Source organism: Cucurbita pepo, chromosome 20, assembly GCF_057944985.1.
Source record: "Cucurbita pepo subsp. pepo isolate OVF chromosome 20, ASM5794498v1, whole genome shotgun sequence".
In the NCBI taxonomy this organism is placed as follows: Eukaryota; Viridiplantae; Streptophyta; class Magnoliopsida; order Cucurbitales; family Cucurbitaceae; genus Cucurbita; species Cucurbita pepo.
In genome coordinates, this window is record NC_141817.1 from 1,877,197 (window position 1) to 1,898,543 (window position 21,347).

General features: G+C 36.6%; 3 protein-coding genes across 6 annotated transcripts; all 3 read right to left on the reverse strand.

The window, feature by feature from the left end:
• Window positions 1-560: 560 nt before the first annotated feature.
• LOC111782607 (DNAse I-like superfamily protein) lies at window positions 561-6,922 on the reverse strand. Its single transcript, XM_023663390.2, has 9 exons — window positions 6,573-6,922; window positions 5,241-5,333; window positions 4,613-4,757; window positions 4,138-4,339; window positions 3,524-3,602; window positions 2,923-2,984; window positions 2,493-2,579; window positions 1,501-1,604; window positions 561-986 (listed from the first exon to the last, which is right to left on the reverse strand). Exons 1-9 carry the CDS (start codon window positions 6,798-6,800, stop codon window positions 907-909), a joined length of 1,080 nt encoding a protein of 359 aa, XP_023519158.2. The 5' UTR covers window positions 6,801-6,922; the 3' UTR covers window positions 561-906.
• A 1,011-nt stretch (window positions 6,923-7,933) lies between these two features.
• On the reverse strand, window positions 7,934-15,174 carry LOC111783384 (tetratricopeptide repeat (TPR)-containing protein). Of its 2 annotated transcripts, XM_087120392.1 has the most exons (12): window positions 14,845-14,968; window positions 14,038-14,409; window positions 13,645-13,864; window positions 11,917-12,009; window positions 11,736-11,837; window positions 11,445-11,615; window positions 11,279-11,367; window positions 10,592-10,713; window positions 10,205-10,386; window positions 9,713-9,997; window positions 8,509-8,656; window positions 7,934-8,416 (listed from the first exon to the last, which is right to left on the reverse strand). In XM_087120392.1, exons 2-12 carry the CDS (start codon window positions 14,088-14,090, stop codon window positions 8,043-8,045), a joined length of 1,839 nt encoding a protein of 612 aa, XP_086976518.1. In that variant the 5' UTR covers window positions 14,091-14,409; window positions 14,845-14,968; the 3' UTR covers window positions 7,934-8,042. The 2 variants fall into 2 exon arrangements, with proteins under 2 accessions (XP_086976518.1, XP_023520080.2); XM_023664312.2 differs by lacking the exon at window positions 14,038-14,409 and having other exon boundaries at window positions 14,845-15,174.
• An 815-nt stretch (window positions 15,175-15,989) lies between these two features.
• Window positions 15,990-20,489, reverse strand: LOC111783385 (MA3 DOMAIN-CONTAINING TRANSLATION REGULATORY FACTOR 1). Of its 3 annotated transcripts, none has more exons than XM_023664316.2 (4): window positions 20,180-20,489; window positions 19,353-19,577; window positions 18,736-18,830; window positions 15,990-18,414 (listed from the first exon to the last, which is right to left on the reverse strand). In XM_023664316.2, the coding sequence occupies exons 2-4, from the start codon at window positions 19,570-19,572 to the stop codon at window positions 16,585-16,587; spliced, it is 2,145 nt and encodes a 714-aa protein (XP_023520084.1). In that variant the 5' UTR covers window positions 19,573-19,577; window positions 20,180-20,489; the 3' UTR covers window positions 15,990-16,584. The 3 variants fall into 3 exon arrangements, with proteins under 3 accessions (XP_023520084.1, XP_023520083.1, XP_023520085.1); XM_023664315.2 differs by having other exon boundaries at window positions 19,353-19,593; XM_023664317.2 differs by lacking the exons at window positions 18,736-18,830; window positions 19,353-19,577; window positions 20,180-20,489 and adding an exon at window positions 18,531-18,674.
• Window positions 20,490-21,347: the final 858 nt, after the last annotated feature.

Genomic DNA, 21,347 nt, shown 5'->3' on the forward strand with positions numbered 1-21,347 from the left:
TATAGTGCTAAAGGAAGTTCCTCTAATAATAATTATAATATAATTTGTAAATAGTGGCAAAAGAAATTGAGTTGGTGTGCTAGATAATATTCTTTTCTTCAAAATATTATTTAAATACCATTTGAGTTTTATTTAAAAAAATATATATAATGAGTATATTAATAATATTTATTATCATCTCAAATATCATAATTTAACTTTATAATAAATTCTAAAAATATGATAAAAATAATGTTAAAAAATTAGTTCAGTCATACCAAAACACTCTCAAATTATAAATAAATAAAATTTGTAACGTCTTTTTTTTTAAAAAAATATTTTTAATAATATATTTTCAGAATTGACATGAAGGGCTACAAGTCTGCATTAATTAAATTGCTATAAATATTCTCATTTTGTTTCATTCAACCCTAATTAATATATATTTAAACTTTCAAGAAAGCTTTTTGAGTGAATTCTTAATTTATTTGGTTGTGTTAATATATATTATATATATTATATATATTATATATATTATTATTTTTACATGGTGTCTAATAAGCTACCGACTTTACTAGACATAATAATAAAAGTTCAAAAATCCATTAGACAGTCATGGGAGCAACAACGCCCATGAAAAACGACTCCAAATCGCCTTCGTAGAAATGTGATTATCCCAAGAAATCCCATCCGAGAACAAAACTCGAGAGAGCGCCATTTTGTGGCCTAAAAACAGAAGCGAACTTCAAGAGCTAGAGAAATTTGGGGAAGAAAGAGTCCAATGGAACAACATTCCCAGCAGCATTACAGTATCAGATCTGAAGTATTCATACACATACTGCAGGTAGGGTTGCTATCCAAAAAGAGAGTCAACTATGCCAACCATACAATAAAAGGAAGCTCCTAATAACTTACTTAATGAAGTAATTAACTTTTTTGAGACTCAGGGCAAGAACTGGCTTCCGACAGCTCAAGCGAAACCGGGCAATGATCACTTCCGTAGAAACCTACATGAAATCAAGACTACTGTCAAAGGTGGTCGTATTGAGAGATATAAGAGTAGGCATATTGTTCGTCTTCCCGGACGACGACGTTGGTTGGTTCATGAGTTTGGAGCTTCAGAATGAGTAGTATAACTTACCAAATTATACAATGAACTATATGAAGGAATGAGTTTCAAAAAAACCTTAATTTTTATTGTTTGGTTTGCATATTTGGAAGTAAAATTGTATTAAATCAAGGCCAGGCTTGCTTAACTTGAATAGACAAGTCTTGAGCCTGAAAACCCCACCCCAGAAGTGAATGAAAGTATAACTAAAGTTACATGAGTCAGATTTCTAAGAATAATGGACAGCATGTAAAGCTAGCTTTAGATAAATATAGACTTTGTCAAAACATCTAACCATCAGTATTGTTTTGAAAATTGTAGGTCCGGTCATGAGATTTCGAATTTGGCGCTAATTCTATTAAGCTCAAGAATTATATGAAGAAACATTATAATGGAGAAGAAAGAGAGGGCACCTTGTAATTCAATCCCTTGCCCATGCATCTCACACGAAACAATCCTATCTGCCAGACTCTCGGAAGCTAAGAAATAGTCGATTCTCATCCTTTTGCCTCGATACCTGAAAAGATATGTAATCATGTCGTTAGCAAGCAACAGAAGTTTCATATAAGTGAAAACAAAACAGCTTGGAAGCACGATTTCAAATTTTGGCGTAGATCTCAAAAGACTGGGAATTTACTGCATTTTTTTGATAAAAATAGGAAACAATGGGAGTGCGATTTTCATTTCCTCGTTTTTACAAGATGTTATTCAATCTAATACGTGCAAAAGTCTTTTAGCAGGGGAAGACTGTTTACTATGTTGCAGATCAGAATGTTAGACGAACACGACTCTCCACAATTGTATGATATTGTCCACTTTGAGCATAAGCTCTCATGGCTTTGCTTTAGGCTTCCCCAAAAGGCCTCATACCAATGGAGTTAGTATTCCTCACTTATAAATCCATGATCATTCCCTAAATTAGCCAATGTGGGACTTTCATCATCCAACACAGAATACTAATCAAGAAGCAACAGCAATGCCTAAGAAGGTTAAATGCCCTCCCGGATAATACGTGCAAAAGTCTATTAGCCGCGGTTTATTAAAATTCTAATCAAACACTAGCGAGCAAGGCGGGCACGAACACCCTCTAGCTCATATGGAAATCCATTGCTCACCAGTGAGCGAGGAGGTTAGTTGCTAACCCACGAACTAATTTCTAAGCCTCAAGAGCTAACTAAAGTGTTAGTTGTAGAAACTAAAACCCAAATCTCTAGAACCAAACACAAGTCATTTAGAAAATATGTACTTCAGTCACTTTAAAAGGTATGTCAAACACCCTCTAACAGCTCTTAACAGTAGAGCAACCGCTACATGGTAACTGGTAAGCCAAAGAATACGGAGTACAAAAATAGCAGATAGGTATTTATAGTTAAATTAGTAGTAATCCATGCAGTATCTTTCTTACTTTCCAATAGGGTTCCCAGACCAAGAGAAGCCACGCTCCATGTCTTTCTCCTTGTGCAGGAATCTATATGCATCTATCAGCTTTCCCCTGGAACATAATACACGCATGAGGCAAAAGATACAAACAATTCACCAACATACACATGAATGACATATTTTTCTTCCTTGGATCAAATAAAAAATTTATAAAACTTGTTGGGTTTATTAGAAATCAAAAGGTCAAGAGAAGAGATAGAAATAGGTGAAGTGAGAGTTGCAAAGGATAACTAAAGACGCAAGTTATAACAACTTGACATAGCTCACTTTTGAAATGGACTTCCCCTACCAGCAGCAACAAAATAATAAAAGGAGCAGAATAAAGTGATGCTACGAGAATGCTAGCAAGAATAAATAATAATAATAAAAAGAACTTTTATTATGAAATTGCATACTCTTTCAATATGGCACTGAAACGCTTCCTTTCAGCCAAGGTAAAACCAGGCTGTCCACAATCCTGCACCATGAAGAAGATACTTGTCAGTTTTTTTTTTTTTTTTCTTTTTTTAAAAAAAAAAAATTCTGGGAATACAGCACCGCGGGGATAGATGATATTCAGATCTTGTTCTAATTACAATTTTTTAAAATATATATTAGGAAACAATACTAATATACCAAAAAAATTGAAATGAATCTTTAATATAAATCAACACAATTTAGGACTCTTAGACTTATTCTCGGTCATGTTCTGATTCTCTATCTCATCATGAAATATAGCATCCCTTAGTCAACGACTTCAACAATAGAGGGAGCATCATACAACTTTTATCGTCTCATAGGTGCCTATCATTTCAATACTCTATATTACAGCCAAACAAATGATTAGCAAAATAACATTAAATACTTTTAAATGAATGCAAGTCCAAATAGAAATAGATAAGTGTATCCGGCTCTTTTGAAAAAAAAGTTCGCTGGTATTAATAGAGAAACAGAGAACCATTTATGGAAATTCTACGGGAAAAGAATATGGCAGAGCTCTACATGACAAGCTTGTACCTCCTTATTTGGGGGTATGTACCCATTAAGTTTTGCTGCGCTGAAAAACTCTGGATGGCTCACATCAATATCTTCATGACTGCACAATAAATTTAATGCAACAAAATCAGCGAATCTAAATACCATCCATTGGGAATATTCCACTATTTTATATTAACAACAGTTGGAGTGGTATACTCTAGTAGATAAGTATTAATTTTAACAGGGTAAGCAATTTCCTTCAGATGCTTGATCCTTTTGGCTACTTTGTTAGCACGTAACTCTTTGAACTTTTATTTCTTCGTGAAATTTATTAAAGAATTTTGCATAATATAAGTTTTTAAACGGTTTTCTTTCTTTTCGAGACAAATTTGGATCTACAGGCATTGCTCATTGTTACTGATGAATTACTAAGCAAGATTATAAGCCAACTTAAGAAGTGAGTTAAGCTTGATTCATGAAGGTAGAACAATATCCTGTGACTGAAAACTGGTAGCAATAACCAAGATAGAAGCACATAAATAGCTTGGCCTTGAATGATGGATAGAACATAGTCTACATAGATGTCAATATATATGAAAGAAATTGAAAGTTCATGACATGGACCATCCTTCAACTTAACCAAGAACTCTTACCTAACATTTAAGTCGCCGCACCATATAAGAGGCTTATCAGAAGATTGGATAACAAATTCCAACATTCTCTTATCCCATTTTCTTCTCCTCTTAAAAGAGTTCTCCTCTTCCTTCCATCCATTATTTGGTGAATATGTATTCAATAAACGAAATTCCTCGAATTCAGCTAAAATTACACGACCGTCCACTTCATGCTTTGAAGCTACAAAAAGGAACACCTGTATGATTTAATTGCTATTCCTTGTACAGATGTGAAATAACAGATTAAATATCCCACAAACTAGTTCTTTGTCATACACATTGTATGAGTCAATAAATCATTAAGAGAACAGGACATTGAATACATCGATCCATCAATAAGAGAACAGGACATTGAATGCATCAATGCAACTCCTCAAATAAAAAATGAATGCATTAATGCATCAATAGAAAAACACTACATAAAATGTTACAATACATCACGGAGAGAAGATACCTATTCTGTCCAGATTGAAGAAAACCTTTTTTGGTTGAAAACACTTCTTTATAAACAATGCAGTTCCAGCATACTTGGAATCTGAAAGAGACCACCAAACACGATAATTTGCAAATGGTGGACTGGAAAGAGCACGCATCAGCATCTGCATGATTTTAGGGTTGCTTTATAAGTAATAATCATAATTTTCCACCAAGAACACTGATTTATCAGCCAAATTGAAAACAACTATAACTCACCTACAAATCCCCCAAGATATGAAATAAAATTTCAGTTAGATCAGAATTTCAAGGCACCCAATAGGCTTCCAGCTCATCTAGATAATTAAAGAATTACTGTAACTCTATGCCTTAAAATTACAAAAGTAATAAAAATAAATCATTTTTTCTCTTCTTTTCATCAATTGGATTATTATTAGTTCATAAACTTGATCAATTAAGTTTTGTAACCAATCTTCACATGCTTTACTTGACAAGCTTATTCATGTAAGAACTTGATAAATGCACAAAACAAGACTAAATTCAATGTGTTCGACACTCATTCGTCTTTCTTTTCTGCTTGATATATCAAACTTTCTCACTCATTCAGAAGCCTCAATTAATAAAAAGTAACATGAGCAAAATGTTACCTGCTTCTCTTCCCGTGATGTACTTGTGTCATCTTTCAATTCTCCTTGGTTTTTAGATGCACCTTTTGAACCTGCTGCAGGAATCCTTACTTCCTAGCGTGTAAACATAGTCGATGATAAGGTTACAGCCCATGTAAGTGGATAATTTGAGTCTTATGTAGTTCTACAAGATAATACGTCAGATGGAGCACTAGAATAAAGAACTCAGTATCAGATGGATTCATCAAATAAATAACTGATCTGCTTAACTGCAGTCCATACAGGTCCATATGGTTGTTAAATCCTAGACGGTGGGAAATGAAATTAAGACAGTCCCCTATAAACTTATCTAATGATTCAATTGATGCCACCTACTTAAAAACTAAAATCTCTACGACCCTCCCTACGCTTCAATCCTCAAAGATATTTCTTGCATAATCATTCACTTTTCTTTCACCTATGAAGTGGGGATGACCTATATAGGTCATGAGGACTATTTTGGCTATTTAAAGGAGATTTTGGGGGAGAAAAATAGGATAATTATCCTATACCATTCAGAAAGATAATCTAGAACACAAATTTGGAATTGAATGATGGTTTCACATTTTGAATCGGTTGCAAATTACCAGGGAGTTCTATAGCTATTCCTCCTAATTTCAGCTCAAAGGAAAGCATTTTTCAGTCTTCATTTTATCTTATGCTTAAGGTCTCCCGAAATTTCTGTTCTCTTTCTTCTACATTTCTTTTAGAGTCAATGTAGTTCATCTTCTGTGTGCATGTGGTACAGGGTCCTGAAACTAGAACTACAGCTGACCTTCAAACGTACCTTGTGAAAAAACTCAAGTAACAATCCTACTGTAATAAAACATCAAAATGTCATCACCAAGTGCAGATGACCCACACCCATCTTATAAGAAAATCATTAACAGGATTTTCAATGTCATAACTTTTTTGAGAGCTAATGCATGAACTTCCTTAAAGAAGAGAGAGGGACAGAGAGAGAAGATATAAAACATGCCAAGCTAAGCAACTACACCAACACATTCAGTAACTTGAATTACTAATTTCTTGCAGTCAAAAGAATAAAAGAAATGTAAATCATGCGAGACCTAAGCAAGTGAACCAGCACATTCCAGGAATTATCATTTTCTCACAGCCCATTAAGAATTATAAGAACTCGCATTTACTATTCAAATATCTTGCATGATCCCAACTAGTGTACAGCCTAACATCCTGAAACACACATTCATGAAAATTCACAGAACAGCCAAAGCCAAGAGAAAAGAGATCAAACATCAGCGTCTACAAACTTCGCACAAGGTAAAGCAGAGAGGGCATTGACGCAAAACTCACTTGTATGGCAATAACATCCGGATCAAAATTGGTAACAAACTTGGTGAATTCCGGCCAGTCGTTTTTAACTCTGAGAAGTAAACTATTTGCATTCCAAGTTATAAACTTAAGAGGCTCTTTCTTGTCCGACACTGATGCTTCCGAATCATCACCATCTTTCAGTGAAGGTGTGAGAGCCGCCTTCTTCGAAGACCCTTCCTTCTCTATTGGTTTAAAGAAGCGCTTCATCCTTCGCTGACCTCCAATGGCGGTATATACTTCGCGGGAGCTTCTGGTCTTTCTAAAGCCTTTCACTCACAGTCACAGCCCACCACTGGTAACATTGACGTCGTTCAACTCCAGGGCCTTGATGACAAATTATTTATATATTGTTTTTCTTTTTGCAAAATCTACAAATTTGTTTTTGATTTCTAAAATTTTCGATTTGGTTCTTAATTTTTGTTAGGTTAATATTAAAATTATTTATTTATGTTTAGTCTAAATTTTAATCTCTTAGGGTTTTTTTTTTATTTTTTATTATTGGGTTAAATCTTTAATGGATTATTATAATTGGGCAGAAATTATTTCGAATTACATCCCACAATTCAAATATTTTATTTTTTATGAAACAATATTTTTATTGAAAATAATGAATATCCATATATTTGAATTGAATTTAAAATAATCTAGTCGGTTGCCACAAACTTCAATCTAAAACAACCGGACCAAACTAATAGTTAAAAACATATTATAAACAATAGCTTACGACAAGGTATGAAATATAGTGATATCGTACATTGTTCAAATATTTTAACACGACAATAACTTGATCGCACGTTATATTCTTGTTGATAAATATGAAAAAAAAATTAATGAAATGATCTAATTAAAAGAATTTAATTTCGAGAAGGTATAAAAATTAAAATTACCTCATAGCTATTAGGTAACTCCAAAAAAATTTACTTATTTCTTATTTTGGTGTTTGAATTTTTAAATTCAAAATTTATGATAAAATTTTGAACCAGTAATTTTGAAATTTAAACATTAGATATACGCAAACTTCAAAATTCAGGAATTCATCCTAACCACAATCAGGTACAGAAGAGATCCTAACCACAATCAGGTACAGAAGAGAACCTAAGTTTTATGAACTATAGAACCGAAGAGACGAGAACCTAAGTTTTATGAACTATAGAACCGAAGAGTTTGCGAGTGAGAATCAAATATATTAGAAACTAACCTAACTGAACCAATGGTCCTGATTAACACATTGGTTCCCATCAAGGAAGTACAGCCTGGGGAGATATATCCAGGAAGCATCTTCATTCAGTAAATGCTGCTTTTAAGGTTCCCATCAAGGAAGTACAGCCTGGGGAGATATATCCAGGAAGCATCTTCATTCAGTAAATGCTGCTTTTACATTTCCTTGTAAGAAATATCATGTATATTCTACATCCTAATCTAATGAGGATGAAGCCAATGGCAAAGGTTTCAATCTTTAACACGACACGATGATAAGCTATTACATAATCGAGATACCGCTACTGTTTTAATCAAATTCGACTTCGCTGAATCGAGCAATGGATCAGCCTCAAGAGCTTTCTCAAAACAATACTTAGCCTCCTCCCATCGACCCTCTGCAATAAACACTAATCCTAGATTGTTAAATGCAGGAGCATAACCAGGTTGCAGTTCCAGAGACTTTGAGAACATAGCTTTGGCACGTTCATACTGTTTTTGCTGTCGATACAGATTTCCGAGGTTGCAAAATACGGAATGTGCTTGTTCTGTGGCCACCAATGACAAAGCTTTCTTGTATACTTCTTCGGCCTGTGTCGGGTTGTCTGAGAGTTGCAACGAGATACCTAACGATACAAAAATACGGAACACGATTGACTAATGAGAGACGGAGATCCAAGAGATTTACTAAAATCGACGTTAAATTGTATTGACATACCTAGGTTTGACCATGCATAGCTACAGTTCTTAAAGCGAGCAATTGCAGCTTTGAGGTATCTTTGTGATGTTTTAAATTCTCGTGTACAGAGACTGTGGAGGCCGAATTGATGCCACTGAACAGCATCATCTGGGTCCTCAGCTATTCCCTATAGGTTAAGAGTAACGCAATACCCACCATCAATCTAACAAGAACATCAATAATAGAAGATGGAAATATATTATTGTAGACTTTCAAAATTAAAACAATGTATAAAGATTTGCCACAAAAATGTAATTTTCCTATCAGTAGGCTGCTTTGCTCCTTGTATTATTCCAAAAAACTAGATTCATAGAGCTGGAAATAACAAAAGTTGTGATCCAAGTACTCGGCAGTTGATGTAACAGCCTAAGCCCACCGCTAGTAAATATTGTCTACTTTGGCCCATTACGTACTGCCGTCAGCCTCACAGTTTTAAAACGCATCTGCTATGGAGAGGTTTCCACACCCTTATAAAAAATGTTTCGTTCCTCTCTCCAACCGATGTGAGATCTCACAATCCACCCCCCTTAGAGGCCCGGCGTCGTCGCTGGCACACCGCCTGGTGTCTGGCTTTAAAATCATTTGTAACGGCTCAAGCTCACCGCTAGTTGATATTATTCGCTTTGGTTTGTTACGTATCGCTGTCAGCCTCACAGTTTTAAAACACGTCTGATAATGAGAGGTTTCCACACCTTTATAAGAAATGTTTCGTTCCCCTCTCCAATCGATGTGGGATCTCATAGTTGAACAACATGAAACCACATTGAAATGAATGGATACGAAGTCCTTGGTTTTCATTCCTTCAAAAGCCTTTTGCTAAGACGAAAAGCTATACGTTATAAAAAGAATAAAAATTCGATAGCCGACTAAGAGCTTATAAAAAAAATTGTGTTTCTAAAACACTTGTATGGGTCAAGGTGGACGATTGGGGACCAACAACAAAGCTAAGGCTGTATCTTTCATTAAAGAATAGTCAAGGCTATCAAAATGGGGATTTCCAAATGATAATTAGCATACAAGAGATCTTCAAAAGTCCAATCACCATCAATATCGTACCGAATAAATATTGTCAGCTTCCGTTCCAACATAGACCAAATGATAATTTAGGGCCAAGCATGATTATAAGCATACTTTCTAGTAGCTTGGTTAGACAAAAGATACGTTCAGAACCAGAGATTGATACCTGATATAAACTGTAGACGGCGTGTTCTTCCACTTCTCTCAGTTCACTTTGATCTGTACGAAATCCAGAAGCAATCTCATGCTGAGCCTTGTGAACCATGGAAAGCCCAGCCCATGCTACAGGATGATCGATTGTCAAGCCATCTCCATCTCTAATAATTGAGGCCATTTCATTTCCAGCCCAGGAGAGCTGCTCACTACGATCTTGAGACCTTTCTGCATCCTTAAGCCGGTGCATAGCAACAGAATATCTCATAGCCATGCAATTTGGCTCCAGTTTTGCTACCTGTTGGGTATTTACAAGAGGAGAGAGAATTAGCTAATTTGAGGCCAAAACATCAAGACCCTTCTATTAATGAATTCATACAGCCATGCATACACAAGGTAAAGTTCTACAAAGGTTTCCGATAAAGACTGAATATCCCATCTTTTCCACAAAACTAGACGACATGAGAAGAAAACCTTATCCCAAAGAATAGAGATCCATGAGCACCTTCTCCAAGCACTTGGCAGAACTTCTGTGGTCCCCAGTCGCAAAATACACATTAGCAAGATTTGCCCAGGCATGTGCTGCTTTTGGATCTACCTTTAGAGTCGCTAGCAAACATTCCTTTGCAACATTCATACCTACAACCTTCTCATCAACACCACCTTCACCAGCATTTGCTCCAGCACCTTAAAATTTAGAAGAATGAGTACTTTTTGTGTATGGGGAAACACAAACTAATTAAGGTTCTAATAAGTAGGCCAAAAAAGGGGAAAGAAAAAGGTGATGACCGAACCCATTCAAAATATTTACAAAATAAGAGGGAAAACGACAACAATGTCCTTTTCATAAGTAAATTCTCTAACAAACAAACAAACCACCTCAAGCACATACCTACAACAGTAGAACCATACTTGCACAAGAGAAAAGCAGCATAGTTGATGAGAGCAGCAGGATGATTTTGATCTTTCAGGATCAATTCTTGAAAACATTTTTCTGATAGTTCCATGTTTCCACTACAACATATATCCAACAGTAGCATGTACTTAGTATGATAGCATTAATCCAATTGGCACATTCTCAAGGCCTGAACTTCTTGTACTAACTATCGACAATGACAGGACATGCAAAAAGGCATACAAGTGATTATACATGCACAGCATCGAAAGTACTCAAAATTATCCAATTAACAAATAGCCATAGGATAATTGTTATGTGCAAAGCCAGTAAGGATACTGTATTTCTTAGGGAAAAAATTGGAAGTAAGAAGCATGCCTGACTATAAAGAAAGCTTAGGACCTTCTGCGTAATTCGAGAATTGTCAATTGAACATGCATATATTAACTTTAACGAAGCAATGGGTTTTAGCATTAATTCCATGATTATCTCATTTGCATCATCACTAATGTTTATTGGTGTACAAATCAATTTTGTCGAGTATACTGCCTTCAGTTGCTTATTTTTTCAAGTTCTAGTATTGGTTCCCTAACTCCTCAACATTTACTGGAACTGAAGTTAGAAAAACCTGAAGAGACGCATGAAAGTTAGATTTCAGACAAGCATGGACGATTGTTGATATACCTTTGAAGATAAGCAATTCCAAGGTTTCCAAGGCAATCATAGTTGTTAGGGACAATGGCCAACAGGGATGATAACACTGAAAGGGCACTCTGGACATATTAACATGAGTCCACATTAGTTTCTAAAAGGAGAGCAACCACGGAAGTGAATAGTAATAAACATGCACCTTCACTCGACCAGTAGAAAGAAGTATCAAGCCTAGGGTATTCCACATAGCTGCCTGTCTAACATCAGATTGAATTGAATGCTTAAGTTTAGAAAGAATCTCGTCAAGCTCCTCTTGATCAAGTTCTTTGTCTGAACTATTATCCCCTGCTGCACTTTCTAGAAGGAGACACTAGACAGTTCATAGAACAGGTGAGCATAATCAGGTTGGTAATATCTATTATTTACAAATAGAGACGAAGTATACCGTAAGAGGAGAGAGGTAAGGTTGAACATGGATATAAAATGTAACCTGTGCATGATGAGTTTGGACCAATGAGAGCAACTCTGGCCTGTGAATCTCAACATCACTTTGGAGTAAGATTTCCTCTGCCTTCTCATATGCTGAAACAGCCTGAAAGAGTACCACAGTTTTAATTAATAATAGAACAAGAAAATTAACCAAAACAAGTATGGTGTGCAAGCCAAGCTACCTTTTGTGGCTGGCCCAACCTCTGATACATTAGGCCAAGAATGAAATGAGCGTGAGCATTTTTTGGCATCTTTCTTGCTACATGAACTAACCCCTACAGGCAGGCATTCCAATAATCAAGGTAAATAAGAAGTCACATCCTGAGTACTTGGTTGTGGGGTGAGGGGAGTGAGATGTGGCCGTGGATGTATGTATTGAATACAGAATAAGCTTCAACATTTAAGCGAAGCTTTGAAAACAAATGGATAACATAGAAGACTATAAATACACAATTTGATTGAATTTCTGCAAGAGAAAAGGATACCCAAGTGCAACAATACATTTTTATTTGGAACAATTTCATCAACAAAATCAGACAGAGAAAGATTTACCTAAAAGAAGCTACAAGGGCATACTTAAACAAAATCTATTATGAAGTTAAGAATAAATATTCCCCATGTTCACTGAGAAAGGAAAAAACAAGATTTGTAAGAACCTACCTGAATGACCAGCCAGAGAAAGAGTCAAGGATTCAAATAATACATGTATCCAAATTGCAGGGCAAAGAAGAGAGACCAAGAGTTTTCCATCATTTAAGTTAATCAAAAAAAGTTAACACTCCGTACACTGATCCTTCAGGAGATCAAACTGCATAAGCAATCGTCTTTTAAAAATAAAATAAAATAAAAAAAGATACTAAAATTCAAAAGATACAAACTCCACGTAGAAGAAAGAAAAAACATTCCAAAATAAACAAATATCCTGCAGAAGAAACTTGCAAGATTCGCAAACAAAGCTCCAAAAAAAACTCCCAAAGATGCAAAAATCCACCAGCTTAAGACAATAAGCCCCTAAAATAGCTTCTACCAAAAATGCTTGCCAAAAAAAATCAGACTGCAAACTTAACAGTTTCAAGGCGATCCAACCAAAGGAGAAAATTTCTTGCAAAGATGCTTTAAATCCAAACAAAAACGAACTCCAGAATTTGCAACAAGCTAAAACCACCAATATGAGACAGAAAAGTCCCATAACATGCTGCGCCCACCACACCAAACACGCCAACCAAAAAGGAAAAAGGAAGATCCATGAAAAGCCAGAGAAAACCCAGTAACCAGACCAACAAGACCAAAACCAAACCTTGAAACGATAAGGCATCTTCTTGAGAAATAAAAAGATATGAAGGAAATATAACAAAACCTGCCACAAAAAAACCCTGGACAAAACCCAGATCAAACAAACTGCTGAAAGAACAAAGGGATCAAACTACATGGTGACTGTTATTATTGGTATTTCAATCTCTTTGACCTTTGGCAGCAGTGGCCTGTGTCTTTACCTTTATCCTGTGATACGTCTTAAAGAAAACTACTTACCATCCAAAAGGACAAGTCTGAAATATGGGAAAGAAAAAGGGCGCCCCCATTAACCATCCAAAAATCTGATTTTCCCCAGCTCACAAACCAAAACATAATTTTAGTCGTACAATTCGAAAGAAGCAGCCCATGAGCCAAAAAAATTATATACATGCAAAAATTAGACGTAAACTTGTCTGATAGAGGTCTTAAGTTAAGAAATAGTTGGCCGTTCTTACAAGGTTTACATGCACACAAGATTTTTGAAACCACCTTTTCACATGGCAAGCAATAGAATGCATCATATCGAAGATGCAGGAAATACAACAGCAAAGGAAGCAGGTGATATACAGAAAACAAAGGTTAAAATGAGAAGAAAACCAAATGTTGACAAAACTCACAGTTTTGAGGCTGCTGACTTTTTCTTCGCGTGAAGTTGAAACACCTTGACCATGTTGATCACCATCTGCATCAGCTGCAGAATCAAGAGAGTACTCTACCTTATTGTTTCTTGAACGGCACTTCCCTATTTTGCTTACATGTCTACCTTCAACTTCCATTGTATTAGTATCCTTGCAAATTGCCACAGTTTTGTCTTGATTGCTCTCATCCACAGATAACCTAAAATCACACGCTTATTTTTAACAAGAAGCCACAAAAATTTATTACAATAATTTTGAGTAGGTACTAACCTATAGGAAAACCTCAAACCCTAAAATGGACCTTTTTCTGGGACAAAGAAAGTAAAAAACCTTGATTATATTTCAGTTCCCAAATTTGGTATTTTGCCTTACCTTGGAGGGCCCCTAATGATACAGCTGAACCTCACGAAGAGGCTTAAGATCATATGCCGTCACACTGTCTTTAACCTTTTTGTTTGGGGTTTAATGGAGGGGAAGATTTTAGGACGTTTCACTGAAAGGAATTTTGATGAGGTTTGCAAGAAAATTTTAAACAATGAGAGCCTTTTGAGCTTCTTGATTACAGTGACTTCTGCAATTATCTTAATCTTTTGTCATGTCTAGTAAGATAACTCGTTATCCAGCTGATCTCATGTTTGGGTTTGAACTCCTAGTAACTAGTGCTCCCTCCAATTTTACATGTTTTTGGGTGGAATGCATGTTCCATCCAAAATAACAGTACTAATGAGTTCATGCGGTACCTTGCTGATCAAAACAAAGACAGTCGATGAAGCATTATTTTGACACATTTTCTTCGTTTCATAAGCCTTGATTCACAATTCACAGCATCCATTACAGAAATCCAACTTTAAAAGATAATTTGATTAGCAGGTAAGGACGAATACACTTTCTCAAAGTACCTCCGAATCATTAGCAAGAAGGTCAGCAACTTATTTTGTACTATGTTTTTCTAGTTTTAATTAGACTGTTAACAGAACCTTAACTACTCTCGATCGAAAAACAAGAAACAAACCGCTCAACAGTTTGCCGGTACAATTTTGGTTCTTCAAGAGTAAATAGACCACAATTAAAACCAGGACTCCCTAGCAAGGAAATTTTATGTACCAAAAGGGGTAAACGCTACCAAAAATTTCCAAATTCGATTAAAAAAGTAGACAGAGTATAAAAAAAGAAAGTAACCTAGAGATAGTCGAAGCTGAAACGTGAACGGAACTGTCGTCGTCCATTTCTGGAGGATCAACATTGAGGTCAGCAAGAACAACGACTTTAGAAGAATGGGCCGCCTTCGAGTGCTCGTCGAGGGAGCTGTCCGATGCTCCATGTTCTGTCTTGAGAGGCATTTTGGGAGCAGCTGGAGCTTTTCGGCGCTTAAAGACTTTGTGGCGCGACCGTCGACGCGAAAGAAGTAAAGAATGAAAGAAGAAGACCCTTGTTTGGTTGCGCGGATTGCTTAGCCGCTGTTTGGATGCGGAAACAACCTGCACCGACTTACGCTTGCTGACATTTTTGGTGTAATTTTAACCCAGGATTAAAGAAAAAATTAAGGTGACGTGGTTAAGAATTTCTTTATTATTATTTTTTCCCCTTTTGTCGAGTAACCGGAGTGTTCATACAATTCAAACATATGATCATTCAACCCAAACTATAAAAATTGTTCGTAGCTAGAGTTGGTTGTTTAGACACATGTTCATAGAACACGAACCATCTGATCATTCAATCCAAACAAGGGTTGTTTGGTTGTTTGTAGCTAGGATCGAGTTAATTTTTTTGAAATCGAAAAATGTCGATCAAGTTGTCCAAATAAACATTGTTAGGTCAACCTGATGACTGAAATAAGGTTCACAGCTCAATTTATTTATATTTTCTCATACCATCTAAGTATTAAATACCAAAAACTTAAATAAATTACATCACAAATCATGACCTTAAGACATATGACTCTCCACAATAGTATGATATTATCCATTTTGAGCATGAGCTCTCATGACTTTGCTTTGAGCTTTCCCAAAAAATCTCGTACCAATAGAGAGTTTTCCTTCACCTCCCTTCGAACAAAATGCGTCAACATCTCATGATTTTGCTTTGGGCTTCCCCCAAAAGGTCTCGTACCAATGGAGAGAGTATTCCTTGATTATAAACTCATGATCATTCCCTATATTAGCCGAGGTAGGACTTTCATCATCTAACACCTCCCCTCGAACAAAATGCGCCTCCCCTTAATCGAATCTCGACTCCTAATTTACAATTTTAGAATGTAGAAGTTCATTAAAAATGTAACTTAGTCGATGATCTAATGAATTGATCTAATGAATTAAGAATAAAGATGAAACCCGAAGAAAAGTAGATTAAATCTCCATAACTCTGTGAACTCAATCTCGAGGACCAAACAAAAAAGGGCATTTACATGGAAGAAAAAGCATGCCCGTAATTGAAAGGCCTAATACAAAAATAAACAAAAGAGAAGAAAAAAAGCACGAGAAGAAAATTAGTAATGATTTAGTGAAAAGTACTGTCCACCACCATCAACCCTTTGTTTCCATGTTGTGCGAAGCAGCAGCAGCAGCAGCAGAAGAGCATATTATGGATATAAAAGATCCTGTCTAAACAACATCATATCACAACACTTACCCCTAAAGTTCTGAAGAACGGTGAAGAAAAAAGGAGAAAAAAAAGAAGCAGAAGCCGAGATTTTTATACAATGGCAAAGGATCATCATATTTATTATCTCCTTATCAGGCCTCTGCTAAAGTAAGACCATCATCACGAGGAGGAAGAAGTAAGGAAGGAAAAGATCCCATCATCATTATCTGATCTACTATTCTACCTTAAGATGAGTCAAAGCAGGCAGCAGAGGAGAGCTCGTGGCGCTTCGAAACAGTGTAGAAGAGATTTAACAATCTAAAACTCTGTTCTTTTCCCTCAGGAAGCTGCAGCCAAGAGCACTGAAGAATCTGCTGCATCACCAGATGATCCGAAGGAGGAGGATGGTAAAAGCCATCCTTTCTTTTGGGCGTGCTCCACATAGGAAGTGAATTTCTTGCTTGCATTTGGAATGTCGAGTGCGAGATCGTCGAGGCTGTCTTTGATCCTAGAGAAGCCTTTGGTCATCTGGTTGATGGTGATCAGACCAACATTGAAGCATTCCTGTAGAAGATCTAGAATCCTGTCGTTCTTCTTCTCCATGGCCATAACCAATGCCTTCTTCACAACCTCATGGTTGAAGAAAGGCATCCCTAGATCACGGATGCACTGAAGAGCTTCACTCACAACTCCTCCACTTTCGTACTCCTCTAAGAGCTTCTGAATCTTGTCCTTTGCATCCTCTACTGCCCAGCCAGTTCCACCACCCCAGCATCGTAAAAGCCGCTCACCAGCGTGCCGAGCTGCAATTAATGACCGGGCCATTCGAACAGTTTCACTACCTGTACAATTTGGGATCAACCTACAAGCGATATCCTCGAGATTTAGAGGAGCCAAGACGTCGTCAATCACAGCTCTGGCTAGAAAGAGAGCAAGCTCATTTGATGCATCCAAAATGTCCAGGGCTGTATCTTCTGCAGACTCAAGTAGCATTACAAAACCATTGACTATATCCTCTGTAGAAAATATCTCAATGTGAAGAACTGAAAGGAGCACTGAAGCCATTTCTTTTTCTCTGTTTTTCCTATCCATTGCAAGTGTAATCAGCCTCTTCAAAAAGATTGGATTATACTCGGGTGCACCAAGATCTTCTAGGCTTCTTATTAATTCAGGAATGTCATCTGAAAGAAAATATTCATGAATTATAGTTACAACCTCTTCCTTATAGCGCCTCAACTTTTCATCTGTAGATCCAACATCTATATCTTCATCCGAAGATTTCATGAAGGAAGCATCGAGCCACCCTTCAGATATGGCCCTCGGGACCAACGATTCAAACAACGATTTTGCCAATGGTATATCAAGAGCAAGGTCGTCAAGGCTCTCCGCCAGCCTAGAAAACCCCTTAATCATTTGACTTGAGCTTATCAGACCTTCTTCAGCAGCTTCATTCAGAAGCTTCAGAATCAGGGGTTCTGCTTTTCGGATCTCCATGGCAAGAATCAAAGCCCTCTTCACAACCTCATGATGAAAGAATGAAACGCTTAACTGCCTTATGCATCTGCAAGCCTCGATGGTATCTCCATTCTCAACATATTCCCTTAAGAGATATGCTATCTTTTTCTTCACTTCCTCAACTGTAAAATGTGTGCTGCCTCCCCATTTTTTCTCCACAAGTTCGGCATGATGTGGAGCAGAGAGATAGCTCTTCTCGGCAGTTTGGATAGCCTGAGTTCCTTTGGATGGTTCCAACAATGCCTTCCTTGCCCTGGCTAGAAATGCTAAGGGAAGTATGTCATCAACTACAGCACGAGCTAAGAACAAAGCAAGGATATCAGCTGCATCTGGTATATCGACAGCAAGATCATCAGCAGATTCAAGTAACATAAAAAATCCATCTCTTATATGGGCAGGACAGATAACATCGGCATACAAAGCTGATAGCAGAACTGAAGCCATTTCCTTCTCCTTATCATGTCTGTCCATTGCCATAGATACTAGCCGTTTAATAAAGTAAGGATGATAGTTACTTGAGCCTAGATCTCCAAGATCAAATGCAGCCAATTCCACGTCACCAGTGCTAAAGTATTCCTCTATAATAGATACAACAGATTTCTTATAATTATCTAAGGGATCTGATGCAGTCGACCCAACAAGTTGATATCGTTCCTATTAAAGAGGAAATGTCAATACAAACATTTAGGTTTGGAAAGAATAATAAATTAAAATCTTCTCCATCAATCTCAATCCACCAAATACAATTCCACTAGCGTGTGTACTATTACCAGTCCATATGTTAGGCAGTACATGGGCAATCGTGCAAGTACCATTAGCATCACAAGTTGCGACCATCGTACCTCAAACCTTAATAATTGGGTATGCTATTTTCTCTGGGACTTAGGTTCATCATAGGACAGACGTGCATATGCGTTATATTGGGCAATCATACACAATATCAGAAAATGAAGTCCAACTCAATATTGTTATTACCTCGCCACTGTCATAGTTAGGATCATTTCTGTCAGTATGAGAATCATCATCAGTGTCAAGCAATTTACCCCAGGTGCCCTTTCCACCAGCCCCATCTGCTAACAACAGTATATACACTAGTGGTTAAAACAGTAAGAACAGGTTAAGCTGCTTAAATTACATCTCAAAATATAAATAGTCTCGTGTATATAATTTAACAAGGTAAGATTTCAAAACCATTGGATTGTTCACTACAGAACCAGAAATGAAAATGAAGATGGCTAAGGAGAAAGGCGAAGGGAAATGTTTCACAGGCAAGGCTGAAAAAAGATTTAAATTCTATGGGTGGGAAAGCAGACTTGGAAGCAATCTGCATTATATTTCTTTTATGTTTTCTTTTTTGTATTAATGAAATCATGCACACAAAAGCATTAATCGTCAAGTTCTAATAATCATGATTTTAACTGTAAACTGCAGAAATATACTAACAATGTGTAAGGATAAAAAGAAACTGATACAGTTAAAAATCATATCAAATAATTATATAAAACATTCAGAACAGCAAAAATATGTACTTCGACATTCAGTATCAATTCAAATACATAAATCAAGACTACAATAATGTCAGATGAACTCACCCTTTTTCACCCTAATATACTTCCCAGAGTTAGATCTACACACGTGCTTCACATTAGCTCCAGGTGCCGGGACGTTCCCACCAGAAGGGGCTTTTATACGATATTCAGGAAGTGAGCTTTTGGGAGAATTTGGAGAGGATGATAAAATATCCACATTCTGAGTTGCTATTTTCAGCACTTCCCGCTGCTCTTCAGTCAGAAATCCTTCATTCGAGGCCATTTATGCTGGAGATGCGGGTACCTACATGTTAATTAAAATTCAGAGGGGAAAAAATGCACATACATACAGCAAAAATTGAAAAATAAAGTCGATGATTAAAATATGCATTTATATAAACGGCTTCACCTCTACATCCGTCTCATGCTAAAAAATAAAAATGCATCCTACCCAGATGGTACGATATAGTAACCAAAAGCACACCACAAACTGAGTAGAAATCTATTAAATAAAAATTCGATTAGAAAAAAGGGAAAAAAAAAAAAAAAAGGAAGATTCCAGAATATGCGCCCCCAAGACCGCGTCCACACACACAAATATGGATTCACACACAACAGATTGAAATTAAACCTTGGACAACTGAGAAACGGAGGATGAACGAAGTTCAAAATAAAATACATAAACTAAACCTATGAAGCAACGGCCACTTCACTTCCACAAGATTCATAATTACAAAGTTCCAACTAAGGGAAAAAGAAAAAAACAATCACTCCATCCTCCATTCTTCCAGTTCCTCCCAAACAAATAAACAAAAGAAACAGTCAACATCAAACACACAAAAGCGCACACGCGTAAGAGAGAGAGAGAGAGAGAGAGAGAGAGAGAGAACCTATCGGCGAGCACTGGGAGACGCAATGAACCGAAAGAAAACACTTGTAGGAGTGGTATTCTTCTGTGCTTGGCCCGGATCTCGAGCCAAGACAGGAGACACGAATCGGAACTCCAAATCACAGCAACGGAGAGTGAATATCAAGAACAAATTGGAATGTGAAAGGAAAGGGAAAACCCTAGATCAGAAAGACGCCGGATTATCGGACCCCGATCCGAATTTGTCTGCTTGTTCTTGCCGGTTGAGAGTCTGAGAAAGAGAGCGAAAAAGAAAACCGGAAAAAGGAAAAAAAAAAAAAAAAACAAATGAGGGCAAATACTGCAGTGGGGCGAAAGGGGTATTTATACGAAGTTTTCAGTTAAAAGTACACGTCATCAAGGAAGGAATTTTGGGTTTATCCTTGGGTGAGGGTGTCCACGTGGCAGCTTTGCTTTACCCAATTACCGGTTGTACAGTTATGTGCGCTAACCGGTCCAGACTCCTTTTTTATAATTCTTTTTTTCTTTTTTCATCCAATTTCTCTATATATGGCTAAGCTTTTTTCAACTCCCATAAAAAATCTCTTTTAATTTCTTTTTTTTTTTTTTTTTTAATTACCGAATATTAAATCTTATTTTAGTTGGGATGAAAATATATATATTTTTAGGGTAAATTTAGTTAGTGATAAAACAAAATACATATAAAGCATTTTATTGGTTAGCCAATTTTTAATACAAAATATAAAATCAAGAGATTATTAAAAACGTCTAAAATTTTATTAATATAATCAATTAATCTACCTAGTCAGAAATTAATCAAAATTATAATTTAAATACATAATATTAAACTATATATGTCCATGATGTTTTAAAAATTTTAATTTTTGAGTAACATAATTCAAATAAAATACGAATAAATCAACTAAATATGTGAGGTCCCACGTTAGTGGGAGAGGAGAACAAATCAATGTGTGGAAACCTTCCCTCTAGAGGACGCGTTTTAAAGTCTTGAGGGGAAGCCCAAAGAAAAAGCCCAAAGAGGATAATATCTACTACTACAAATGGTATTAGAGCCAGACACTGACGACGTGCTAGCCTTCTCACTATTCCCCGAATGGGGGTAGACACAAGGCGGTGTGCCAGACGATGTGGGGTAGCCACAAGGTGGTGTGTCAATAAGGACGCTGGGC

Excerpts from the sequence above, each read along its gene's own strand:
- LOC111782607 (XM_023663390.2), bottom strand. The coding sequence starts at position 6,800 with ATGAAGCGCTTCTTTAAACCAATAGAGAAGGAAGGGTCTTCGAAGAAG. Across the intron at positions 3,603-4,137 it reads TGCGGCGACTTAAATGTTAG|TCATGAAGATATTGATGTGA; the intron begins GTAAGAGTTCTT and ends TTTATTGTGCAG. Across the intron at positions 987-1,500 it reads GCAAGGGATTGAATTACAAG|GTTTCTACGGAAGTGATCAT; the intron begins GTGCCCTCTCTT and ends GATTTCATGTAG.
- LOC111783384 (XM_023664312.2), bottom strand. The coding sequence starts at position 15,005 with ATGCCTCTCAAGACAGAACATGGAGCATCGGACAGCTCCCTCGACGAG. Across the intron at positions 11,838-11,916 it reads GGTTGGGCCAGCCACAAAAG|GCTGTTTCAGCATATGAGAA; the intron begins GTAGCTTGGCTT and ends GTACTCTTTCAG. Across the intron at positions 8,657-9,712 it reads CCGTCTACAGTTTATATCAG|GGAATAGCTGAGGACCCAGA; the intron begins GTATCAATCTCT and ends CTTAACCTATAG.
- LOC111783385 (XM_023664316.2), bottom strand. The coding sequence starts at position 19,572 with ATGGCCTCGAATGAAGGATTTCTGACTGAAGAGCAGCGGGAAGTGCTG. Across the intron at positions 18,831-19,352 it reads GTATATTAGGGTGAAAAAGG|ATGGGGCTGGTGGAAAGGGC; the intron begins GTGAGTTCATCT and ends TGTTGTTAGCAG. Across the intron at positions 18,415-18,735 it reads CTAACTATGACAGTGGCGAG|GAACGATATCAACTTGTTGG; the intron begins GTAATAACAATA and ends CCTCTTTAATAG.